This window comes from Bufo gargarizans, chromosome 1, assembly GCF_014858855.1.
Source record: "Bufo gargarizans isolate SCDJY-AF-19 chromosome 1, ASM1485885v1, whole genome shotgun sequence".
Taxonomy (NCBI): domain Eukaryota; kingdom Metazoa; phylum Chordata; class Amphibia; order Anura; family Bufonidae; genus Bufo; species Bufo gargarizans.
This window is the reverse complement of record NC_058080.1, coordinates 278754333-278774456: the sequence shown is the minus strand read 5'-3', so window position 1 is coordinate 278774456 and position 20124 is coordinate 278754333. Positions and strand designations below refer to the sequence as shown.

Below are 20124 nucleotides of genomic sequence, written 5' to 3'. Positions count from 1 at the left end.
GTGAAATATGGCAGGGTCCTGAAAGGGTTAATCAATATTAATATACTACTATGTGAAATGAAATTGATACATACCTAAATAAATGATCAGAACTGACCTTGTATTCACTCCATCAAAAAGACACATTTCTATTTCATGTCTTATATTACTGAAAACTTCTGATATGAAATGATACATTTTATTGTAAGTAATGAAAAGCATGCACTTTATATTCCACACAATTATTTTATTAACTGTTTGTTATCTTTAAAAAAATAATTGCAAAAACTCAAAAAATTATTGTGATTTTTTTTAAAATCAGATTCAGCAAGGACACCAGTGACATCACAGGGTTTATTACATAATTGATTCATTCTATGCTCTGTGGCACCTCCTGTGAGGATATACAGATGTACTCATCCTGAGCTGCCTGGTTCAGGAATAGTAAAGCTACAGTGAAAACAGTCTTTAAAGATATTGTGAGACCAAGAAAATATCCACCAGTATATAACTGCCCATAATTCCTCCATCATTCATCTTATACTGGATCAGGTGTGACATCATGGAACTGGATTGTGGTGTTCTCCGCATCGGATTGTGGATCAGTCATGTGACATCAGGTGATTGGATTGTGGATCAGTTATGTGACATCAGGTGTCTAGATTGTGGATCAGTCATGTGACATCAGGTGATTGGATTGTGGATCAGTCATGTGACATCAGGTGATTAGATTGTGGATCAGTCATGTGACATCAGGTGATTAGGTTGTGGATCAGTCATGTGACATCAGGTGATTGGATTGTGGATCAGTCATGTGACATCAGGTAATTGGATTGTGGATCAGTCATGTGACATAACGTGATTAGATTGTGGATCAGTCATGTGACATCAGGTGATTGGATTGTGGATCAGAAAAGACCGGCACTCACTGTGAAAGAAAATCTTTATTGTCACATTGGATCGTGACGCGTTTCGACTCTCGTCTGGAGCCTTTCTCAAACGTGAAGGATATAATACAAACATTGGTGGACACACGGCATTTAAATAACCCGCCTAGGCGGAAGTGACATCACACTACCATGGTTACAGAAATCAACATAGGACAGCTGTCCAATTACAATGTAAGCTAATAAAGTTAAATGAAACTAACAGGGAAAAAAACAGAAAGAAAAGATCCCAGCCGCAATCAATTAGCGATTCCTCTAATAGAAGTTGCATAACAATAGTAGGGTTAGTAGTGGAAAAGAATTAATGACATGATGATGCCGCTGGGATGTCTTCAAGTTTTCTAAAAGACAAGAAAAAAAGCAAGAATAAATAATGTGTTGATTTACCATTATGGTAGGAACAACATATTACACTAGAAAATAACACATCTAACAAAAAGGTAGAGAATTACAGGAAACTGTGGAGATCATACTCGCGGTTCAGGCCTTTGGGCTCTAATGTCTGCAAAGTGTGAATCCAGTAGGACTCACGCTTTTTCAACATTTTAACCCTATCGCCACCTCTACGTGGTTGGGGCACATGTTCTATGATCTGAAACCGCAACTGTGAAATGTTGTGATTGTGGTGCTCAAAATGATGCGGTATTGGTAAAAGAAGATTCTTCTTACGTATAGTGGACTTATGTTTAGAAAAACGATCTTTCATACGCATAGAAGTTTCGCCTATATAAAGTAAGCCGCAGGGACACTTGAGTAAATATATAATGAAATTACTGTTGCAAGTATAGAAACCCCGAATGGGAAATTGTTTCCCTGTATGTGGGTGTGAAAAAAATTCACCTTTAATCACACTAGAACAGTGTATGCAGCCTAGGCAGGGGAAAGTACCTTTTTTGGGTGTAGATAAGGTAGTTTGACGTTGTGCCATTTGGGCACTACCAATATCAGCCCGCACCACCATATCGCGTAGATTTTTGTTACGTTTATAACAGATAAGGGGCCGGTTTTGGAATTCTTCAACAGAGGGATAGGCTCTAGATAAAATATTCCAATGGCGGTTGATAATCAATCTGCATTTTTGGATCCAAGGATGAAATTTTGAAATAAAAGGGATACGGGATTTTTTTATATTTTTAACTGTGGGGACGGCTTTATCTCTTTCTTGTTTCAATAACGAGCTAGGATATCCACGGTGTCTGAACCTGTCACTCATTTCTTCAAGGCGAGTTTCCTTGGTAGTGGATTCTGAAACAATTCGACGCACCCGCTGAAACTGTGAATGGGGTAATGCCTTTTTAAGAGAAGGGGGATGGTTACTGGAATAATGTAGAAGTGAATTTCTATCAGTGTGTTTAATATGTAGATCCGTGACCAGCAATCCATCCACTCTTTTCATAATCACAGTGTCAAGGAAACTAATACTATAGGCGTCATGATGTAATGTAAACTGAAGTTCACTCCACACTGAGTTAAGGTAATTAGCAAATTCTAGAAGGGATCCAATGCCGCCGCGCCACACACAAAAAACATCATCAACGAATCTTCGCCAAAAATTGCAATGTAAATTAAACAAACTATTAGAGTAAATATACTGATCCTCAAACCACGCCATGTATGTATTTGCGTACGGCGGTGCGGCATTGGAGCCCATCGCGGTCCCACAGCATTGTTTGTAAAAAGTATCTTGAAACAGAAAATAGTTCTCATTTAAAATAATCTCCAATAGATCCAGAAAGAACTTTTTTTCGTGTGAAGTATAAGAGGAGAGAGACAGTAACCAATCAACCGCACGTATGCCTTTAGAGTGAACAATGGAGGTATATAATGAACATACGTCAAATGTTACCAATAAGTCATCATCCTGTAATGCCAATGTAGCAATCTGTTTTAGAAAATCATTAGTGTCAAGGATAAAGGAGGGCATAGTTTTAGTCAATGGTGTCAAAGCTTTGTCTAATAAGATAGCTGGGGGAGACAGAATAGAATCTGTTAAGGCCACAATTGGTCGACCAGGGGGCTGATCCAAAGATTTATGTATCTTCGGAAGTGTGTAAAACACCGGCGTGACAGGATGGTGATTAATCAAAAAGTGACCCAATTTTGGGTCTATTGTTTTATCTTGTAGATATCTATCAACCAACATACAAAGCTTATTTTTGATAGAAAAAACAGGATCCCCTGGTAATGGTTGATAAACCGCAGTGTTGGCTAACTGGCCCAGAATCTCAGCAGTATAGTAATTTTTGTCCATAAGGACAAGAGCACCACCTTTATCAGCAGGTTTAAGAATCAAAGTGTTGTCATGAATAAGATCATCTATAGCTTGTTTCTCAACCAGTGAGAGATTATGTGTTAAATGACAACCACTTTGTCTTAAATCCTGTAAGGCACAAGCGAGATCGCGTTGAACAAGGGAGACAAAGGTCTCGACAGGATGGTAAGACTTGGGCGGTTGAAAGGTACTTTTCAATCTTAAACCGAAGTCATGTAAATTAAGTAAATATTCATTAACATTTGCGTCTACAATAGCAGTTTTATCAGTTTTATCAGCGTCTGCAAAATGTGCCTTAAGCCTAATATTTCGGAAAAATCTTTGGCAGTCCATGTCTAATGAAAAACTGTCGAGTGAGGCTGTAGGACAGAAAGACAGACCCTTTTCAAGTACATTAAGTTGCACCACACTCAGGTTTTTTGATGAAATATTGACAACTAAAGTTTGATGCGAGTCTGTACCTGAGAGCGCGTCGTCCTGGGAGCATCGAGACCGCCGATAATGACGTCCTGCTCGTCTGGTATTCTTCTTGATGGGGGTCGCTGTCGGCGTCTTCCTAAAAAAGGAGGTCGTTGTGTTCCAGTGATGGAGTCGCTGCCAGACCCAGAAGACATGGAGCCTGTTCGACGCTGTGAACGAGGAAATAGTGGGGTTGCTGTGCCTGATAGATCTTGCCATCTGTAGATGCGCTTACTTTGGTAATCCTCAGAGTCTCTGATAAACTTTTGCCGCTCGTCTTCAGCGCGAGCACCTGTGGGATTTATCTTCAATGAGTTACTTCTCTTACACGGATGAAAGGGCACGTGAAATCGTGTCCGGTGTAACCGCCAACGTGGACTTTCTTAAAATTCCTCCAACTGAATTTCGGGGGAGAGAATTGGAGAAGGAACTGCGGAGGTTAACCTCCTGGGAATTGCATGTATCCACCTTGGCTGAGTATTGTCGCTTGCAACGTATTCCTCGTGGACTGAGAGTCCATCTCCGACCTACCTTCTTCTGTGACAATCTCGAATACTGTACCCACTTCGCAAATATCCTCAACAAATGTTCTACAGATCTTATGGTATTAACCATTGAATTCCTCACGGAGGCTATTGCTACTAGCAAACAAAAAATTGTGTCCATTGAAGCTCAATTAAAGGACGCATTACCAGCGGATGAATTAACTACCTTGAAGACAAAGGTTGAAAAAATCTGCACGGATCTCAAAAGGGACATTGAAACAACCAAGCGGCAAAAGTTTATCAGAGACTCTGAGGATTACCAAAGTAAGCGCATCTACAGATGGCAAGATCTATCAGGCACAGCAACCCCACTATTTCCTCGTTCACAGCGTCGAACAGGCTCCATGTCTTCTGGGTCTGGCAGCGACTCCATCACTGGAACACAACGACCTCCTTTTTTAGGAAGACGCCGACAGCGACCCCCATCAAGAAGAATACCAGACGAGCAGGACGTCATTATCGGCGGTCTCGATGCTCCCAGGACGACGCGCTCTCAGGTACAGACTCGCATCAAACTTTAGTTGTCAATATTTCATCAAAAAACCTGAGTGTGGTGCAACTTAATGTACTTGAAAAGGGTCTGTCTTTCTGTCCTACAGCCTCACTCGACAGTTTTTCATTAGACATGGACTGCCAAAGATTTTTCCGAAATATTAGGCTTAAGGCACATTTTGCAGACGCTGATAAAACTGATAAAACTGCTATTGTAGACGCTAATGTTAATGAATATTTACTTAATTTACATGACTTCGGTTTAAGATTGAAAAGTACCTTTCAACCGCCCAAGTCTTACCATCCTGTCGAGACCTTTGTCTCCCTTGTTCAACGCGATCTCGCTTGTGCCTTACAGGATTTAAGACAAAGTGGTTGTCATTTAACACATAATCTCTCACTGGTTGAGAAACAAGCTATAGATGATCTTATTCATGACAACACTTTGATTCTTAAACCTGCTGATAAAGGTGGTGCTCTTGTCCTTATGGACAAAAATTACTATACTGCTGAGATTCTGGGCCAGTTAGCCAACACTGCGGTTTATCAACCATTACCAGGGGATCCTGTTTTTTCTATCAAAAATAAGCTTTGTATGTTGGTTGATAGATATCTACAAGATAAAACAATAGACCCAAAATTGGGTCACTTTTTGATTAATCACCATCCTGTCACGCCGGTGTTTTACACACTTCCGAAGATACATAAATCTTTGGATCAGCCCCCTGGTCGACCAATTGTGGCCTTAACAGATTCTATTCTGTCTCCCCCAGCTATCTTATTAGACAAAGCTTTGACACCATTGACTAAAACTATGCCCTCCTTTATCCTTGACACTAATGATTTTCTAAAACAGATTGCTACATTGGCATTACAGGATGATGACTTATTGGTAACATTTGACGTATGTTCATTATATACCTCCATTGTTCACTCTAAAGGCATACGTGCGGTTGATTGGTTACTGTCTCTCTCCTCTTATACTTCACACGAAAAAAAGTTCTTTCTGGATCTATTGGAGATTATTTTAAATGAGAACTATTTTCTGTTTCAAGATACTTTTTACAAACAATGCTGTGGGACCGCGATGGGCTCCAATGCCGCACCGCCGTACGCAAATACATACATGGCGTGGTTTGAGGATCAGTATATTTACTCTAATAGTTTGTTTAATTTACATTGCAATTTTTGGCGAAGATTCGTTGATGATGTTTTTTGTGTGTGGCGCGGCGGCATTGGATCCCTTCTAGAATTTGCTAATTACCTTAACTCAGTGTGGAGTGAACTTCAGTTTACATTACATCATGACGCCTATAGTATTAGTTTCCTTGACACTGTGATTATGAAAAGAGTGGATGGATTGCTGGTCACGGATCTACATATTAAACACTACTGATAGAAATTCACTTCTACATTATTCCAGTAACCATCCCCCTTCTCTTAAAAAGGCATTACCCCATTCACAGTTTCAGCGGGTGCGTCGAATTGTTTCAGAATCCACTACCAAGGAAACTCGCCTTGAAGAAATGAGTGACAGGTTCAGACACCGTGGATATCCTAGCTCGTTATTGAAACAAGGAAAGAGATAAAGCCGTCCCACAGTTAAAAATATAAAAAAATCCCGTATCCCTTTTATTTCAAAATTTCATCCTTGGATCCAAAAATGCAGATTGATTATCAACCGCCATTGGAATATTTTATCTAGAGCCTATCCCTCTGTTGAAGAATTCCAAAACCGGCCCCTTATCTGTTATAAACGTAACAAAAATCTACGCGATATGGTGGTGCGGGCTGATATTGGTAGTGCCCAAATGGCACAACGTCAAACTACCTTATCTACACCCAAAAAAGGTACTTTCCCCTGCCTAGGCTGCATACACTGTTCTAGTGTGATTAAAGGTGAATTTTTTTCACACCCACATACAGGGAAACAATTTCCCATTCGGGGTTTCTATACTTGCAACAGTAATTTCATTATATATTTACTCAAGTGTCCCTGCGGCTTACTTTATATAGGCGAAACTTCTATGCGTATGAAAGATCGTTTTTCTAAACATAAGTCCACTATACGTAAGAAGAATCTTCTTTTACCAATACCGCATCATTTTGAGCACCACAATCACAACATTTCACAGTTGCGGTTTCAGATCATAGAACATGTGCCCCAACCACGTAGAGGTGGCGATAGGGTTAAAATGTTGAAAAAGCGTGAGTCCTACTGGATTCACACTTTGCAGACATTAGAGCCCAAAGGCCTGAACCGCGAGTATGATCTCCACAGTTTCCTGTAATTCTCTACCTTTTTGTTAGATGTGTTATTTTCTAGTGTAATATGTTGTTCCTACCATAATGGTAAATCAACACATTATTTATTCTTGCTTTTTTTCTTGTCTTTTAGAAAACTTGAAGACATCCCAGCGGCATCATCATGTCATTAATTCTTTTCCACTACTAACCCTACTATTGTTATGCAACTTCTATTAGAGGAATCGCTAATTGATTGCGGCTGGGATCTTTTCTTTCTGTTTTTTTCCCTGTTAGTTTCATTTAACTTTATTAGCTTACATTGTAATTGGACAGCTGTCCTATGTTGATTTCTGTAACCATGGTAGTGTGATGTCACTTCCGCCTAGGCGGGTTATTTAAATGCCGTGTGTCCACCAATGTTTGTATTATATCCTTCACGTTTGAGAAAGGCTCCAGACGAGAGTCGAAACGCGTCACGATCCAATGTGACAATAAAGATTTTCTTTCACAGTGAGTGCCGGTCTTTTCTTGCCATTATTCTGGGATCGCTATCTCGGACGCGAGCACCACGCCATTCAACGGAGTGCCGGCTGATCATTATCTGTTGGATTGTGGATCAGTCATGTGACATCAGGTGATTGGATTGTGGATCAGTCATGTGACATCACAGAATTGGATTGCGATTCTCTCATATGACATCACAGCGGTCTGTGCAGATTCTCCACAAACTTGGTGTAATACTTTTCTGACGGAAGAAAGGAAAATATTACTGATGATCTCCACCCCCAAACTCCAACTACGACTGCTCTACCTGCTCCCCCGCCACCAGTAATGGCTCACTGCTCTACCATCTTCCCCACCCCCATGTATGACCCACTCGTCCACCATCTCCCTATCTCCACGTACAGCTCACTCGTCAGCCATCTTCCCAGATACGGCCCACTCGTTTACCATCTCCCCACCGCTAGGTAAGACTCACTGCTCTATCATCTCGCCTTCCCCACGTATGGACCACTTGTCCATCATCTCTTCCGCACCCAAGTACAACCCACTCCTCTACCATCTCCCCCGCCCCCAGTTATGGCTCACTCGTCCACCATCTCCCCCATCCCCAGGTACGGCTCAGTCATCCATATCCCCCACCCCCAAGTACGGCCCACCATCTCCCCCACCCCCAGGTATGGCCCACTCATCCACCATCTCCAAGCCCCCAGGTACGACCCACTCTTCCACCATCTCCCCCACCTCAAGGTATGACCCACTCTTCCACCATCTCCCCTGCCCCTGGGTAAGATCCACTCCTCCAACATCTCCCCCACCCCCGAGTATGGCCCACTCTTCCACCCTCTCCCCCCCCCCTCCCCAGGTACGGCTCACTCCTCCACTCTCTCTCCCGCCCCTGGATACAACCCACTCCTCCACCATCTTCCCTGCCCCCGGGTATGACCCACTCCTCCACCATCTCCCCTGCCCCTGGGTACAACCCACTCCTCCACTTCCATCTTCCCACCTCCAGGTACAATCCACTGCTTATAAATTGACTAAATTAACTAAATTGACTAAATTAACACTATGGTCATAAAAAACAAGAGCAGCTGTTTAACCCTAATTAACCAGCCAGACACTGTCATGGGGTGTACACTGCTGCAGCGCCTCCATTCAGCTCACACACAATTAATACTCTCATCAATTACCATCGTCCGGCTGAATGTGCCCGTTCCGGATGAGGAAATCTAGTACGGCCAGAGCACAGTTGGGTTTAAACTCCTGGGTGGCGATAGCAACTCTCACCTGCAGGGCGACACAATGACCTGTCACATAGAGAAAGTCCACACTCTACTGACAATGAGGGGCCACAGTGTTACTCACCTTGTCCAGGGGCCATAGATAGAACTCCTGCACCTCTCCGTCCCCTGCATGAGGCTGAAAGGACTCAGGAACCTCCAAGTCAAAGACGAACTCACACTCAAGGTACAGGGCATCGTCCTTCTCATAGGCATAGCTGTAAGGGCAAAAGCACAAGTCGTTACCAAGGACTGGGCAAGACATGATGACCTCATGTACAATGACCCTGGAAGATGGCACCATGCGTGTGATACATGTGTGCTCAGTTGCTATGATGGGGAAGGGCACAATAGATATCACCATGGAACCAAGGACTTTGGAAGAAGCAGCAGATAGGTTGTGGGCTATGCCATAGACAATGGAGCCACAACACAAGGGTACCTCCATGGAGGATGGAACCACAGTAAAAGGGCACCACCATGGGTGCGAACATCACCCCCCAGAGAATGTTATATTAAATAAAAGAAAATGCTAATACAAAAGAAAGTATCTTGTATACTGCCCCACACCAGAGACATCAGCATGGGGCACATGGCGGCAATCATTTTTGAGGTGCATAACACTGAAGACGTCTACTGGAGCTTACCTTACAGTCCCGGCTGGTCTGGCTTTGGATGCAAGGGATTCTGGGATACACGCCTCTTCTTCACACTCCTTTAGGAGGGTCTCCCACACGCCGGACCCTGCAGAGATTGCTCCGGCCGCCTGTTGAAGACACACTACTTAGCAGTGTATCAGCCTTATATCCAGTGCCTTATAGACAGAGGAGTTCCCCTTTAATTACACTCTGAGCAGTCAGATTTGTAAAGTAGACCATATTGGTCATCACCCAGTTTTCCTATAACCCCTGACCAGACTCTCCGTCTCTCCCAGAGCCCTGACCATATATTCCAGCTATTCAAGAGCCTCTGACCTGACGGTCCAGCTATCCAAGAGCTCCTGACCAGACGGTCCACCTCTTCAAAAAACCCTCACTGCTCAGGCCGCTCTCCCAGAACGCCTCACAAGAAGGCCCTTTTCTCTAAGAACCTCTGACCAGGCAGCCTGTGTCACGGCGGGGAGTGGGGAAAACCCCCCACCGTGCGGTATCAAAGGGTAAAGGGGATCAGCCTGGCCAAAAGGAGTAATAAGAGAGCAGGTCACCTCCTACAGCATCCCTAATCCTCTCCCTGACTCCTCACCGTATGAGCGGACCCCGATGGTGGGACGGCTCATACCCTGGATACCTAATATCCTGAGTCGCCCTGGAAATTCCTCACTTAGAAGCAGGGGAGAGACGACCTATTCATCCCAGTAATAGAGGAACAGGAGTCTCTATATAAGGCCAGGCTGCAAGCAGAGGGGAACACATACAGCATATGGAGATGGCAGGTAAGTGACACCCATAACACACTTACCTGCCAAAGACACACTGACTGGAACCCGTGCACAAGTTCTGATGTCCACACCAACATAAAAGCACACAGCACACACCACAAACCACACAGGAACCCAGGACATCATAGCTGCAATAACGTGAGACACCACAAGAACATCTATGACCACAAGGGTGACCCTCACTGGACAGATGGAATATGAAGACCAGGAGGATAGCTCCAGCATACATCATGGCTGGAGTACCCCTCAGCTTCAGGCATCCAGCAGAGGCTAAATAGCCCAAGCAGCCGCACCCACACCCACATAAATCCAGCCGCACCCACACCCACATAAATCCAGTGTTAACAAAACACTAGGAAGGGATTTAACCCTTCCAACACCAGACAAGGGAAGGAAGCCACTTAAAATGGAAGTGCACACACAAGCATAGAAAGCTACACGTTGCCGCAGGCAACAACATGCATGGCAACCATGTCACGGCAATCCCCCAGAAGGCCGAAACACTGCCACCGCATGCTCTCACAGCAACACGTTGCCGCAGGCAACCACAAGTGTGGCAACAGTGTCACAGCGTACACCATAGCCCGTGACAGCCCGGCTCTCCCTGAAACCTTAACCAGGTAGCCCAGTTCTCCCAGAACGTCTGACCAGGCAGCCCGGCTCTCCCTGATCCCTTGACCAGGCGGCCCAGTTCTCCCAGAACGTCTGACCAGGCAGCCCGGCTCTCTCTGAACACCTACAAAGATGGCCCAGTTCTCCCAAAACCTCTGACCAGGCAGCCCGGCTCTCTCTGAACACCTGACAAGATGTCCCAGTTCTCCCAGAACCTCTGACCAGGCAGCCCGGCTCTCTCTGAACACCTGACAAGATGGCCTGGCTCTCCCAGAATCCCTGACTAGATGCTTCGGCTCTCCTAGAACCCCTCACCAGATGGTCCAGCATTCCGGGGTAGTTGGGTTTTGTTAATGAACGTCGTGCGATCCACATAAAGATTTTGGAGCCTCTGCGTAGAAAGCCATTCACATTGACACTGCAGCTGGAGACTCCAAGGAGAGCTGGCGGGAGGGATGAAAAAATAAATAATGATAGACCGGTCATGTGCACAAGTTCCTGTGCAAATAGAGTGCAAGCTCCTGGGCCCAGGGCACCACCACGTGTTACAGAGATCTTATGACTCACATGTAGCTGCTCGCTCTACGCTGAGAAGAGGAGGATCCGAGAAGAAAGTCTTCACATCCAACTGCTGCGGATGAGAGAGGAAAGAGAATCACGTCACGCCATTTATACAGTGAACATGTGACCACACACGCGTCATACAACACAGCGTAACAATGGCGTGAAGAAAGACTGATTACACAGGAGTCACACACTACACGTCTATTACATGCAACAGGAATTGCTGACTAAAAAGGCCAATAACCATAAAGTCACCATCATATAATAGAACAGCAGCGTTATAAGAGGAGCGGCTGATATCAGTCCCATCTTATTACAGTACAGCGGAGGTATAAGAGGAGCGGCTGATATCGGTCCCATCTTATTACAGTACAGCGGAGGTATAAGAGGAGCGGCTGATATCAGTCAGGTGTAGATGATGTGCAGCACTGGAGATCAGTAGTTATCATGGGGATCAGGGAGGTTTTTGCATTTCCTGTCACTCTTACCAAACACTACAGTCTGTCTGAGCCGATTATGGCTGATAACAGGGAGCAATAAACTACAATACATGGAAGGCAGACAGAGTGCGGATGTGAGGACTATTACCTGTAAGACGTACAGACAGGAGACCATGACTGGCAAGACGTACAGCTACGAGGCCATGACCGGCAAGTGCAGTGGCCGGGTTTGGGGTGGCCCCAACACTACGCTGGGTCCTCTCGGACACTGCAGAGGTGTCACCACATGCTGCTGCTCTCTGGAAGGGATGCTAAGGCGTGCTGCACCCCAATGGAAAATAAATCCAGAGTCAGGGTCTGCAGTTGCAGTACGCAGGTTTAATGTGCCGGTGGCAAGATCCCTTTAAGTTTGTGACGCCAGTGCCGGTAACGGTGGCACACCGATTTATTGTAGTAAAAATTGAAGAACACAAGTTGCAGTAAACCAGAATTTCCATTTACTAAAACAGTTCAACTATTTACAGTCTTTGGTTAGTTCCACATGTAAAAGGTTGTTACAGGCAGGGTTTACATAAAACGGCAGGCAAAGTCCTTGCAAGATACTCAGAGGGAATAAACACTTACAGATCAGGCTGCACTTTTCCTCAGTTCCTGTCTGGCTTTCTCCAAGGCCCGTTTTTTCCTTGGGTAGGGAAACCTTCCTCTGGTATATGTCTCCTTGCTGTGTAATATCCTTCTGCCCTTCAGCTCTCTGTTTGGCTGGAAATAAACGTGGCTCTGCTCTGTACTTTTAAGGGAACTTGGTTTCTCAGGAGGCAAACTCTTCTCCTGGTGGCAAGCTAGTACCCTGGACTGTATAGCTGCATGTCAGAAGCTGCCCCTCAGCTCTCCTCTGGCTAAAGTCCACACGGACTTCTGACTACACACCTCCCTGAACAGGACCTGACTATATATACTAAGGGGTTCCCTAGCTCCCTCTACTGTCTAGGAGGAGGAACTACCCCTAACAGGCCTGGTACAGGTGAAAACAGGAAAAATACACATAAAAACATCATATAAAATACAATGACCCTGTCCAACAGGAGGTGGGGAACAACGTGGCCCAAGTGACCCTTGTGTAGTGCCCACATTTACCTAGTGGGACACTACATAGTAACCAGGGGGCTTCTTTATTGGAGGAATTCAGGTACAAAACAATACAGACGCGGCATTGGTCTGGCTTCTCCAGTCTCCTCCCTGGCAGAAGAAGGGTTTGATGCCGAGGAAAGGCCTGAGCTAGCTGTCCCTCTTTCTCTCTCTCTCTCTCTACGAAGGCTGGTACCCTGGTCCAGGACTTGTGATCCAGGGTTTGCGGCAGTGTGTCCCCGTCTCAGCGTCTTCTTCTGGTCACTCACTCGTCTGGCAAAGTCTCCTCCCTGGCAGAAAAAGAGTTTGATGCTGAGGAAAGACTTGAGCTAGCTGTCCTTCTCTCTCTCTCTCAGAAGGCTGGCATCCTGGACAAGGGTGGCTCCTTGGGCACAGGGCTAGTGACCCATGGTCTGTGGCTCAGTGTCCCCATCTCAGCGTCTTCTGGTCGCTCATGCAGACTGGCAGAGTCTCCCCCTCCAAGCACTGATTCCTAACTGCAGCACACTAGGGTCTCTGACTGCTCTCCTTATATACAGTTTCTGGCTGAAGTAGAACCTTCTAGTGGGAGGGGTGGAGTGGAGAAACTCACCACATCAGATACATTGTTTCAGCTCCCGTCTGGTATAGACTTACCGTATTTATCGCCCTATAAGACGCACTGTTTTTCTCCGAAAAGTGGGGCGAATGCTGCCATTTTTACACTGGTGACACTGATAAACCGCCGGCCGCAATGCTGCACAGCGCGACCTGCGGGGTATCAGCGGGGAGGGAGGAGGGGCTGGAGGCCGGCAAGTGATGTCAGAATCAGGGAGGGGCCCGGTGCAGTCACTGTACACTATTACACCGGGCGCCGCTCACCGCAGTCTTTATATGTAAACTGTAGACCTGGGAGGTTTGTTAAAGTACGGCAATCCTATACAGTAGTAGATACAAACACAAAAAAAAGATATGAGCTCACAAAGTACCAAAAATATATAATGTTTTATTAGGCAAAATCAGTAAAAATACATTACATAAAAAAAATTAAAAAAAAGGTGGGGGGGGGGGCAGAAAAGACACTATCCTGGTAATACATACCCAGCGAGAAATATAACATATGCTTAAAATAGTTATATCCAGTAAAAGAATAATAGTTAATAATAATCATATGGTGTAAATACATCTGGTGAAACAATGTATAGGGGCGATGGATACCAAGCACGGATACTGGCACCCACGGAAATATATATAATGTCAAAACATATTGCACACAAGTACTGGCCAGACACCAAGATTAGCCTATACAAAGGCTCACCTAGTGCGGGTGATGTATACCATTGGTGCCACCATCCTGGTATACATCACCCGCACTAGGTGAGCATTTGTATAGGCTAAAACCTAGGTGCGTCTTATGGGCAGGTGAGTCTTATAGGGCGAAAAATATGGTACATTAGAGCTTCAGTGATACTCAATGACACAGCAGGTTTTCCAGACAAAAGCAAGTTTCCAGACATTACAACATTGTCATGCACTAGGGAGAGGGGAAGAGGAAGTTCACCCACAAGCTGCCACCCACGCCTCTGTCCCTGCCTACTTACACTACGGGGTGACGGGCGTAACTGGGCGACGGTCCCTAACCTCTATAAGTGCAGAGAGGCAGAGGCAGTAGGAGGGAACCCTGCAGATGGATCCAAAGTCACAGAAAGTGTCAGGAGCAATACTGAAATGCCAGAGATCAACACTAACGTAGGTGAACAGGGGTAACAATGACGGTAAACATACACACCTAGGGTCAAACCTGGAGGTCACGTCAGTACACAAGGAATACAAGGACGGGTCAGAGTACAAGCCGAGGGTCAAACCTGGAGGTCACGTCAGTACACAAGGAACAGCAAGGACGGGTCAGAGCACAAGCCGAGGGTCAAACCTGGAGGTCACGTCAGTACACAAGGAACAGCAAGGACGGGTCAGAGCACAAGCCGAGGGTCAAACCTGGAGGTCACGTCAGTACACAAGGAACAGCAAGGACGGGTCAGAGCACAAGCCGAGGGTCAAACCTGGAGGTCACGTCAGTACACAAGGAACAGCAAGGACGGGTCAGAGCACAAGCCGAGGGTCAAACCTGGAGGTCACGTCAGTACACAAGGAATACAAGGACGGGTCAGAGCACAAGCCGAGGGTCAAACCTGGAGGTCACGTCAGTAAACAAGGGCAGGCGAGGTTGGGTCAGGAACAAAAGCCAAGGTTCAAAATCCAGAGTATCAGAAGCACTGAGTAGTAGCAATTAGGCACAGGACCAAAATCGCAGGCAACCTGTGGCCAGCAGGCTACCAGTATAATCAGTGAAACGCTAAGGTCATGTGACGTGGCCAGTTTCGGACCTTCCTAACATCAATGATCCTAGAAACAACAAACTCATCTTGACCGTTAACCTCCACCGGAGACGGAGATTCCTGTGGAGGAACAACAGGCAAAACGTACTTTTTGAGCAAAGACTTATGGAACACATCATGAATTTGAAACGTGTCTGGTAGTTTCAGCTTAAAAGATACCAGTTTAACAATGTCAAGTATTTCATATGGTTCTATAAAGTGTGGCGCAAATTTCCTAGACACCCCTTTTAACCCCTTAAGGACACAGGGCGTACCTGTACGCCCTGTGTATTTCCGATCACCGCCGCTCGGCGGGCGGTGATCGGAACCCGGTGCCTGCTCAAATCATTGGAGCAGGCACCTTGGCTAAATGCGAGGGGGGGTCCCGTGACCCCCCCATGTCGGCGATCAATTCAGACCTGCAGTTTGCGGGTTTTCACTGTTGTGGCGGTGCCATTGGGTCCCCATGCGGCTGTAGGGGGGACCTGATGGCATGGAAGGAAGCGCAATGCCTTCCTTAGGCATCGCACTGCCTTCTGGTGACGACCCTGTGAGATCCAGCCCCCTGAATCTCACAGGCCGGAAGCTGCATGAGTAACACACACTGTATTACTCATACAGCCAATGCATTTCAATACAAAAGTATTGGAATTCATTGTAAAAGGGATCAGACCCCAAAAAGTTGAAGTCCCAAAGTGGACAAAAAATAAAATAAAAAAAAAGTTTAAAAAATAAAGTTTTCCCCCCAAAAAATTAAGTTTCAATAAAAATAAACCAAAATGTAATTTTCCCCAAATAAAGTTAAAAAAGAAATTGGTAAAAAATAGAAAAAAAAAAAAGCAGACATATTAGGTATCGCCGCGTCCTTATCTACCTGCTCTATAAACATATCACATGTATGCCCACCAAAGTAGTACCAATCTAACCGTCACCTCATCCCGCAAAAAATGAGACCCTACCTAAGTCAATCGTTCACAAAATAAAAAAAACTCAGAATATGGAGACACTAAAACATCATTTTTTTTGTTTCAAAAATTATATTATTGTGTAAAACTTACATAAATAAAAAAAAGTATACATATTAGGTATTGCCACGTCCGTATTGACCGTCTCTATAAAAAAAAGGTGTAAAAAAAGCTATTTACAAAAAGTGTAATAGCAAGCGATCAAAAAGTTATACACACCCCAAAATAGTGCCAATCAAACCGTCATCTCATCCCGCAAAAAATCATACCCTACCTAAGATAATCGCCCAAAAACTGAAAAAACTATGACTCTCAGACTATGGAGACACTAAAACATGATTTTTTTGGTTTCAAAAATGAAATCATTGTGTAAAACTTACATAAATAAAAAAAATTGTATACATACAGTAAAGACCAAAAGTTTGGACACACCTTCTCATTCAAAGAGTTTTCTTTATTTTCATGACTATGAAGGCATCAAAACTATGAATTAACACATGTGGAATTATATACATAACAAACAAGTGTGAAACAACTGAAAATACGTCATATTCTAAGTTCTTCAAAGTAGCCACCTCTTGCTTTGATTACTGCTTTGCACACTCTTGGCATTCTCTTGATGAGCTTCAAGAGGTAGTCATCTGAAATGGTCTTCCAACAGTCTTGAAGGAGTTCCCAGAGATGCTTAGCACTTGTTGGCCCTTTTGCCTTCACTCTGCGGTCCAGCTCACCCCAAACCATCTCGATTGGGTTCAGGTCCGGTGACTGTGGAGGCCAGGTCATCTGGCGCAGCACCCCATCACTCTCCTTCATGGTCAAATAGCCCTTACACAGCCTGGAGGTGTGTTTGGGCTCATTGTCCTGTTGAAAAATAAATGATGGTCCAACTAAACGCAGACCGGATGGAATAGCATGCCGCTGCAAGATGCTGTGGTAGCCATGCTGGGTCAGTATGCCTTCAATTTTAAATAAATCCCCAACAGTGTCACCAGCAAAGCACCCACACACCATTGCACCTCCTCCTCCATGCTTCACGGTGGGAACCAGGCATGTAGAGTCCATCCGTTCACCTTTTCTGCGTCGCACAAAGACACGGTGGTTGGAACCAAAGATCTCAAATTTGGACTCATCAGTTCTAGAGATGTGTCTCTAATCTGAGCTGCTGTTAACCTGCGATTTCTGAGGCTGGTGACTCGGATGAACTTATCCTCCGCTGCAGAGGTGACTCTTGGTCTTCCTTTCCTGGGGGCGGTCCGCATGTGAGCCAGTTTCTTTGTAGCGCTTGATGGTTTTTGTGACTGCACTTGGGGACACTTTTAAAGTTTTCCCAATTTTTCGGACTGACTGACCTTCATTTCTTAAAGTAATGATGGACACTCGTTTTTCTTTACTTAGCTGCTTTTTTCTTGCCATAATACAAATTCTAACAGTCTATTCAGTAGGACTATCAGCTGTGTGTCCACCTGACTTCTCCACAACGCAACTGATGGTCCCAACCCCATTTATAAGGCAAGAAATCCCACTTATTAAACCTGACAGGGCACACCTGTGAAGTGAAAACCTTTTCAGGTGACTACCTCTTGAAGCTCATCAAGAGAATGCCAAGAGTGTGCAAAGCAGTAATCAAAGCAAAAGGTGGCTACTTTGAAGAACCTAGAATATGACATATTTTCAGTTGTTTCACACTTTTTTGTTATGTATATAATTCCACATGTGTTAATTCATAGTTTTGATGCCTTCAGTGTGAATCTACAATTGTCATAGTCATGAAAATAAAGAAAACTCTTTGAATGAGAAGGTGTGTCCAAACTTTTGGTCTCTATTGTAATAGGTATCGCCCCGTCCATGACAACCTGCTCTATAAAAATACCACATGATCTAACCTGTCAGATGAATGCTGTAAATAACAAAAAAAACGGTGCCAAAACAGCTATTTCTTGTTACCTTGCCTCACAAAAAGTGTAAAATAGAGCAATCAAAAATCATATGTACCCTAAACAAGTACCAACAAAACTGCCACCCTATCCCATAGTTTCTAAAATGGGGTCACTTTTTTGGAGTTTCTACTCTAGGGGTGCATCAGGGGGGCTTCAAATGGGACATGGTGTCAGAAAAAGCAGTCCAGCAAAATCTGCCTTCCAAAAACCGTATTGCATTCCTTACCTTCTGCGCCCTGCCGTGTGCCCGTACAGCAATTTATGACCACATATGGGGTGTTTCTGTAAACTACAGAATCAGGGCCATAAATATTGAGTTTTGTTTGGCTGTTAACCCTTGCTTTGTAACTGGAAAAAAATATATAAAAATGGAAAATCTGCCCAATAAGTGAAATTTTGAAATTGTATCTCTTTTTCCCATTCATTCTTGTGGAACACCTGAAGGGCTAACGACTAGAGTTGAGCGAACACCTGGATGTTCGGGTTCGAGAAGTTCGGCCGAACTTCCCGGAAATGTTCGGGTTCGGGATCCGAACCCGATCCGAACTTCGTCCCGAACCCGAACCCCATTGAAGTCAATGGGGACCCGAACTTTTCGGCACTAAAAAGGCTGTAAAACAGCCCAGGAAAGAGCTAGAAGGCTGCAAAAGGCAGCAACATGTAGGTAAATCCCCTGCAAACAAATGTGGATAGGGAAATGAATTAAAATAAAAATTAAATAAATAAAAATTAACCAAAATCAATTGGAGAGAGGTCCCATAGCAGAGAATCTGGCTTCCCGTCACCCACCACTGGAACAGTCCATTCTCAGATATTTAGGCCCCGGCACCCAGACAGAGGAGAGAGGTCCCATTGCAGAGAATCAGGCTTCACGTCACCCACCACTGGAACAGTCCATTCTCAGATATTTAGGCCCCGGCACCCAGACAGAGGAGAGAGGTCCCATTGCAGAGAATCAGGCTTCACGTCACCCACCACTGGAACAGTCCATTCTCAGATATTTAGGCCCCGGAACCCAGGCAGAGGAGAGAGGTCAGATAACAGAGAATCTGGCTTCATGTCAGCAGAGAATTAGTCTGCATGTCATAGCAGAGAATCAGGCTTCACGTCACCCACCACTGTAAGAGTCCATTTTCATAAATTTAGGCCCAGCACCCAGGCAGAGGAGAGAGGTCCCGTAACAGACAATCTGGCTTCATGTCAGCAGAGAATCAGTCTTCATATCATAGCAGAGAATCAGGCTTCACGTCACCCACCACTGTAAGAGTCCATTTTCATAAATTTAGGCCCAGCACCCAGGCAGAGGAGAGAAGTCCCGTAACAGACAATCTGGCTTCATGTCAGCAGAGAATCAGTCTTCATGTCATAGCAGAGAATCAGGCTTCACGTCACCCAACATTGGAACAGTCCATTTTCATAAATTTAGGCCCAGCACCCAGGCAGAGGAAAGAGGTCCCGTAACAGACAATCTGGCTTCATGTCAGCAGAGAATCAGTCTGCATGTCATAGCAGAGAATGAGGCTTCACGTCAGCCACCACTGCAACAGTCCATTGGCATATATTTAGGCCCAGCACCCAGGCAGAGGAGAGAGGTCCCGTAACAGAGGATCTGGCTTCATGTCAGCAGAGAATTAGTCTGCATGTCATAGCAGAGAATGAGGCTTCACGTCACCCAACATTGGAACAGGCCACTGTCACATATTTAGGCCCAGCACCCAGGCAGAGGAGAGAGGTCCCGTAACAGACAATCAGGCTTCACGTCAGCCACCACTGCAACAGTCCATTGGCATAAATTTAGGCCCAGGCACCCAGGCAGAGGAGAGAGGTCCCGTAACAGAGAATCTGGCTTCATGTCAGCAGAGAATCAGTCTGCATGTCATAGCAGAGAATCAGGCTTCACGTCAGCCACCACTGCAACAGTCCATTGGCATATATTTAGGCCCAGCACCCAGGCAGAGGAGAGA

General features: G+C 45.0%; 1 protein-coding gene across 1 annotated transcript in view; it reads right to left on the bottom strand.

Annotated features, from left to right (window-relative positions):
* Positions 1 to 295: 295 nt before the first annotated feature.
* LOC122945127 (nudix hydrolase 24, chloroplastic-like) overlaps positions 296 to 20124 on the bottom strand; it is a 39307-nt gene continuing 19478 nt past the window's right edge. The window contains exons 3-9 of the mRNA XM_044304019.1: positions 11343 to 11406; positions 11091 to 11218; positions 9373 to 9491; positions 8811 to 8943; positions 8636 to 8732; positions 7600 to 7686; positions 296 to 589 (exon numbers count right to left, since the gene is read on the bottom strand). Coding sequence (XP_044159954.1) covers positions 7640 to 7686; positions 8636 to 8732; positions 8811 to 8943; positions 9373 to 9491; positions 11091 to 11218; positions 11343 to 11406 — 588 coding nt within the window. The 3' untranslated portion in view covers positions 296 to 589; positions 7600 to 7639. The remainder of the gene's footprint in view (positions 590 to 7599; positions 7687 to 8635; positions 8733 to 8810; positions 8944 to 9372; positions 9492 to 11090; positions 11219 to 11342; positions 11407 to 20124) is intronic.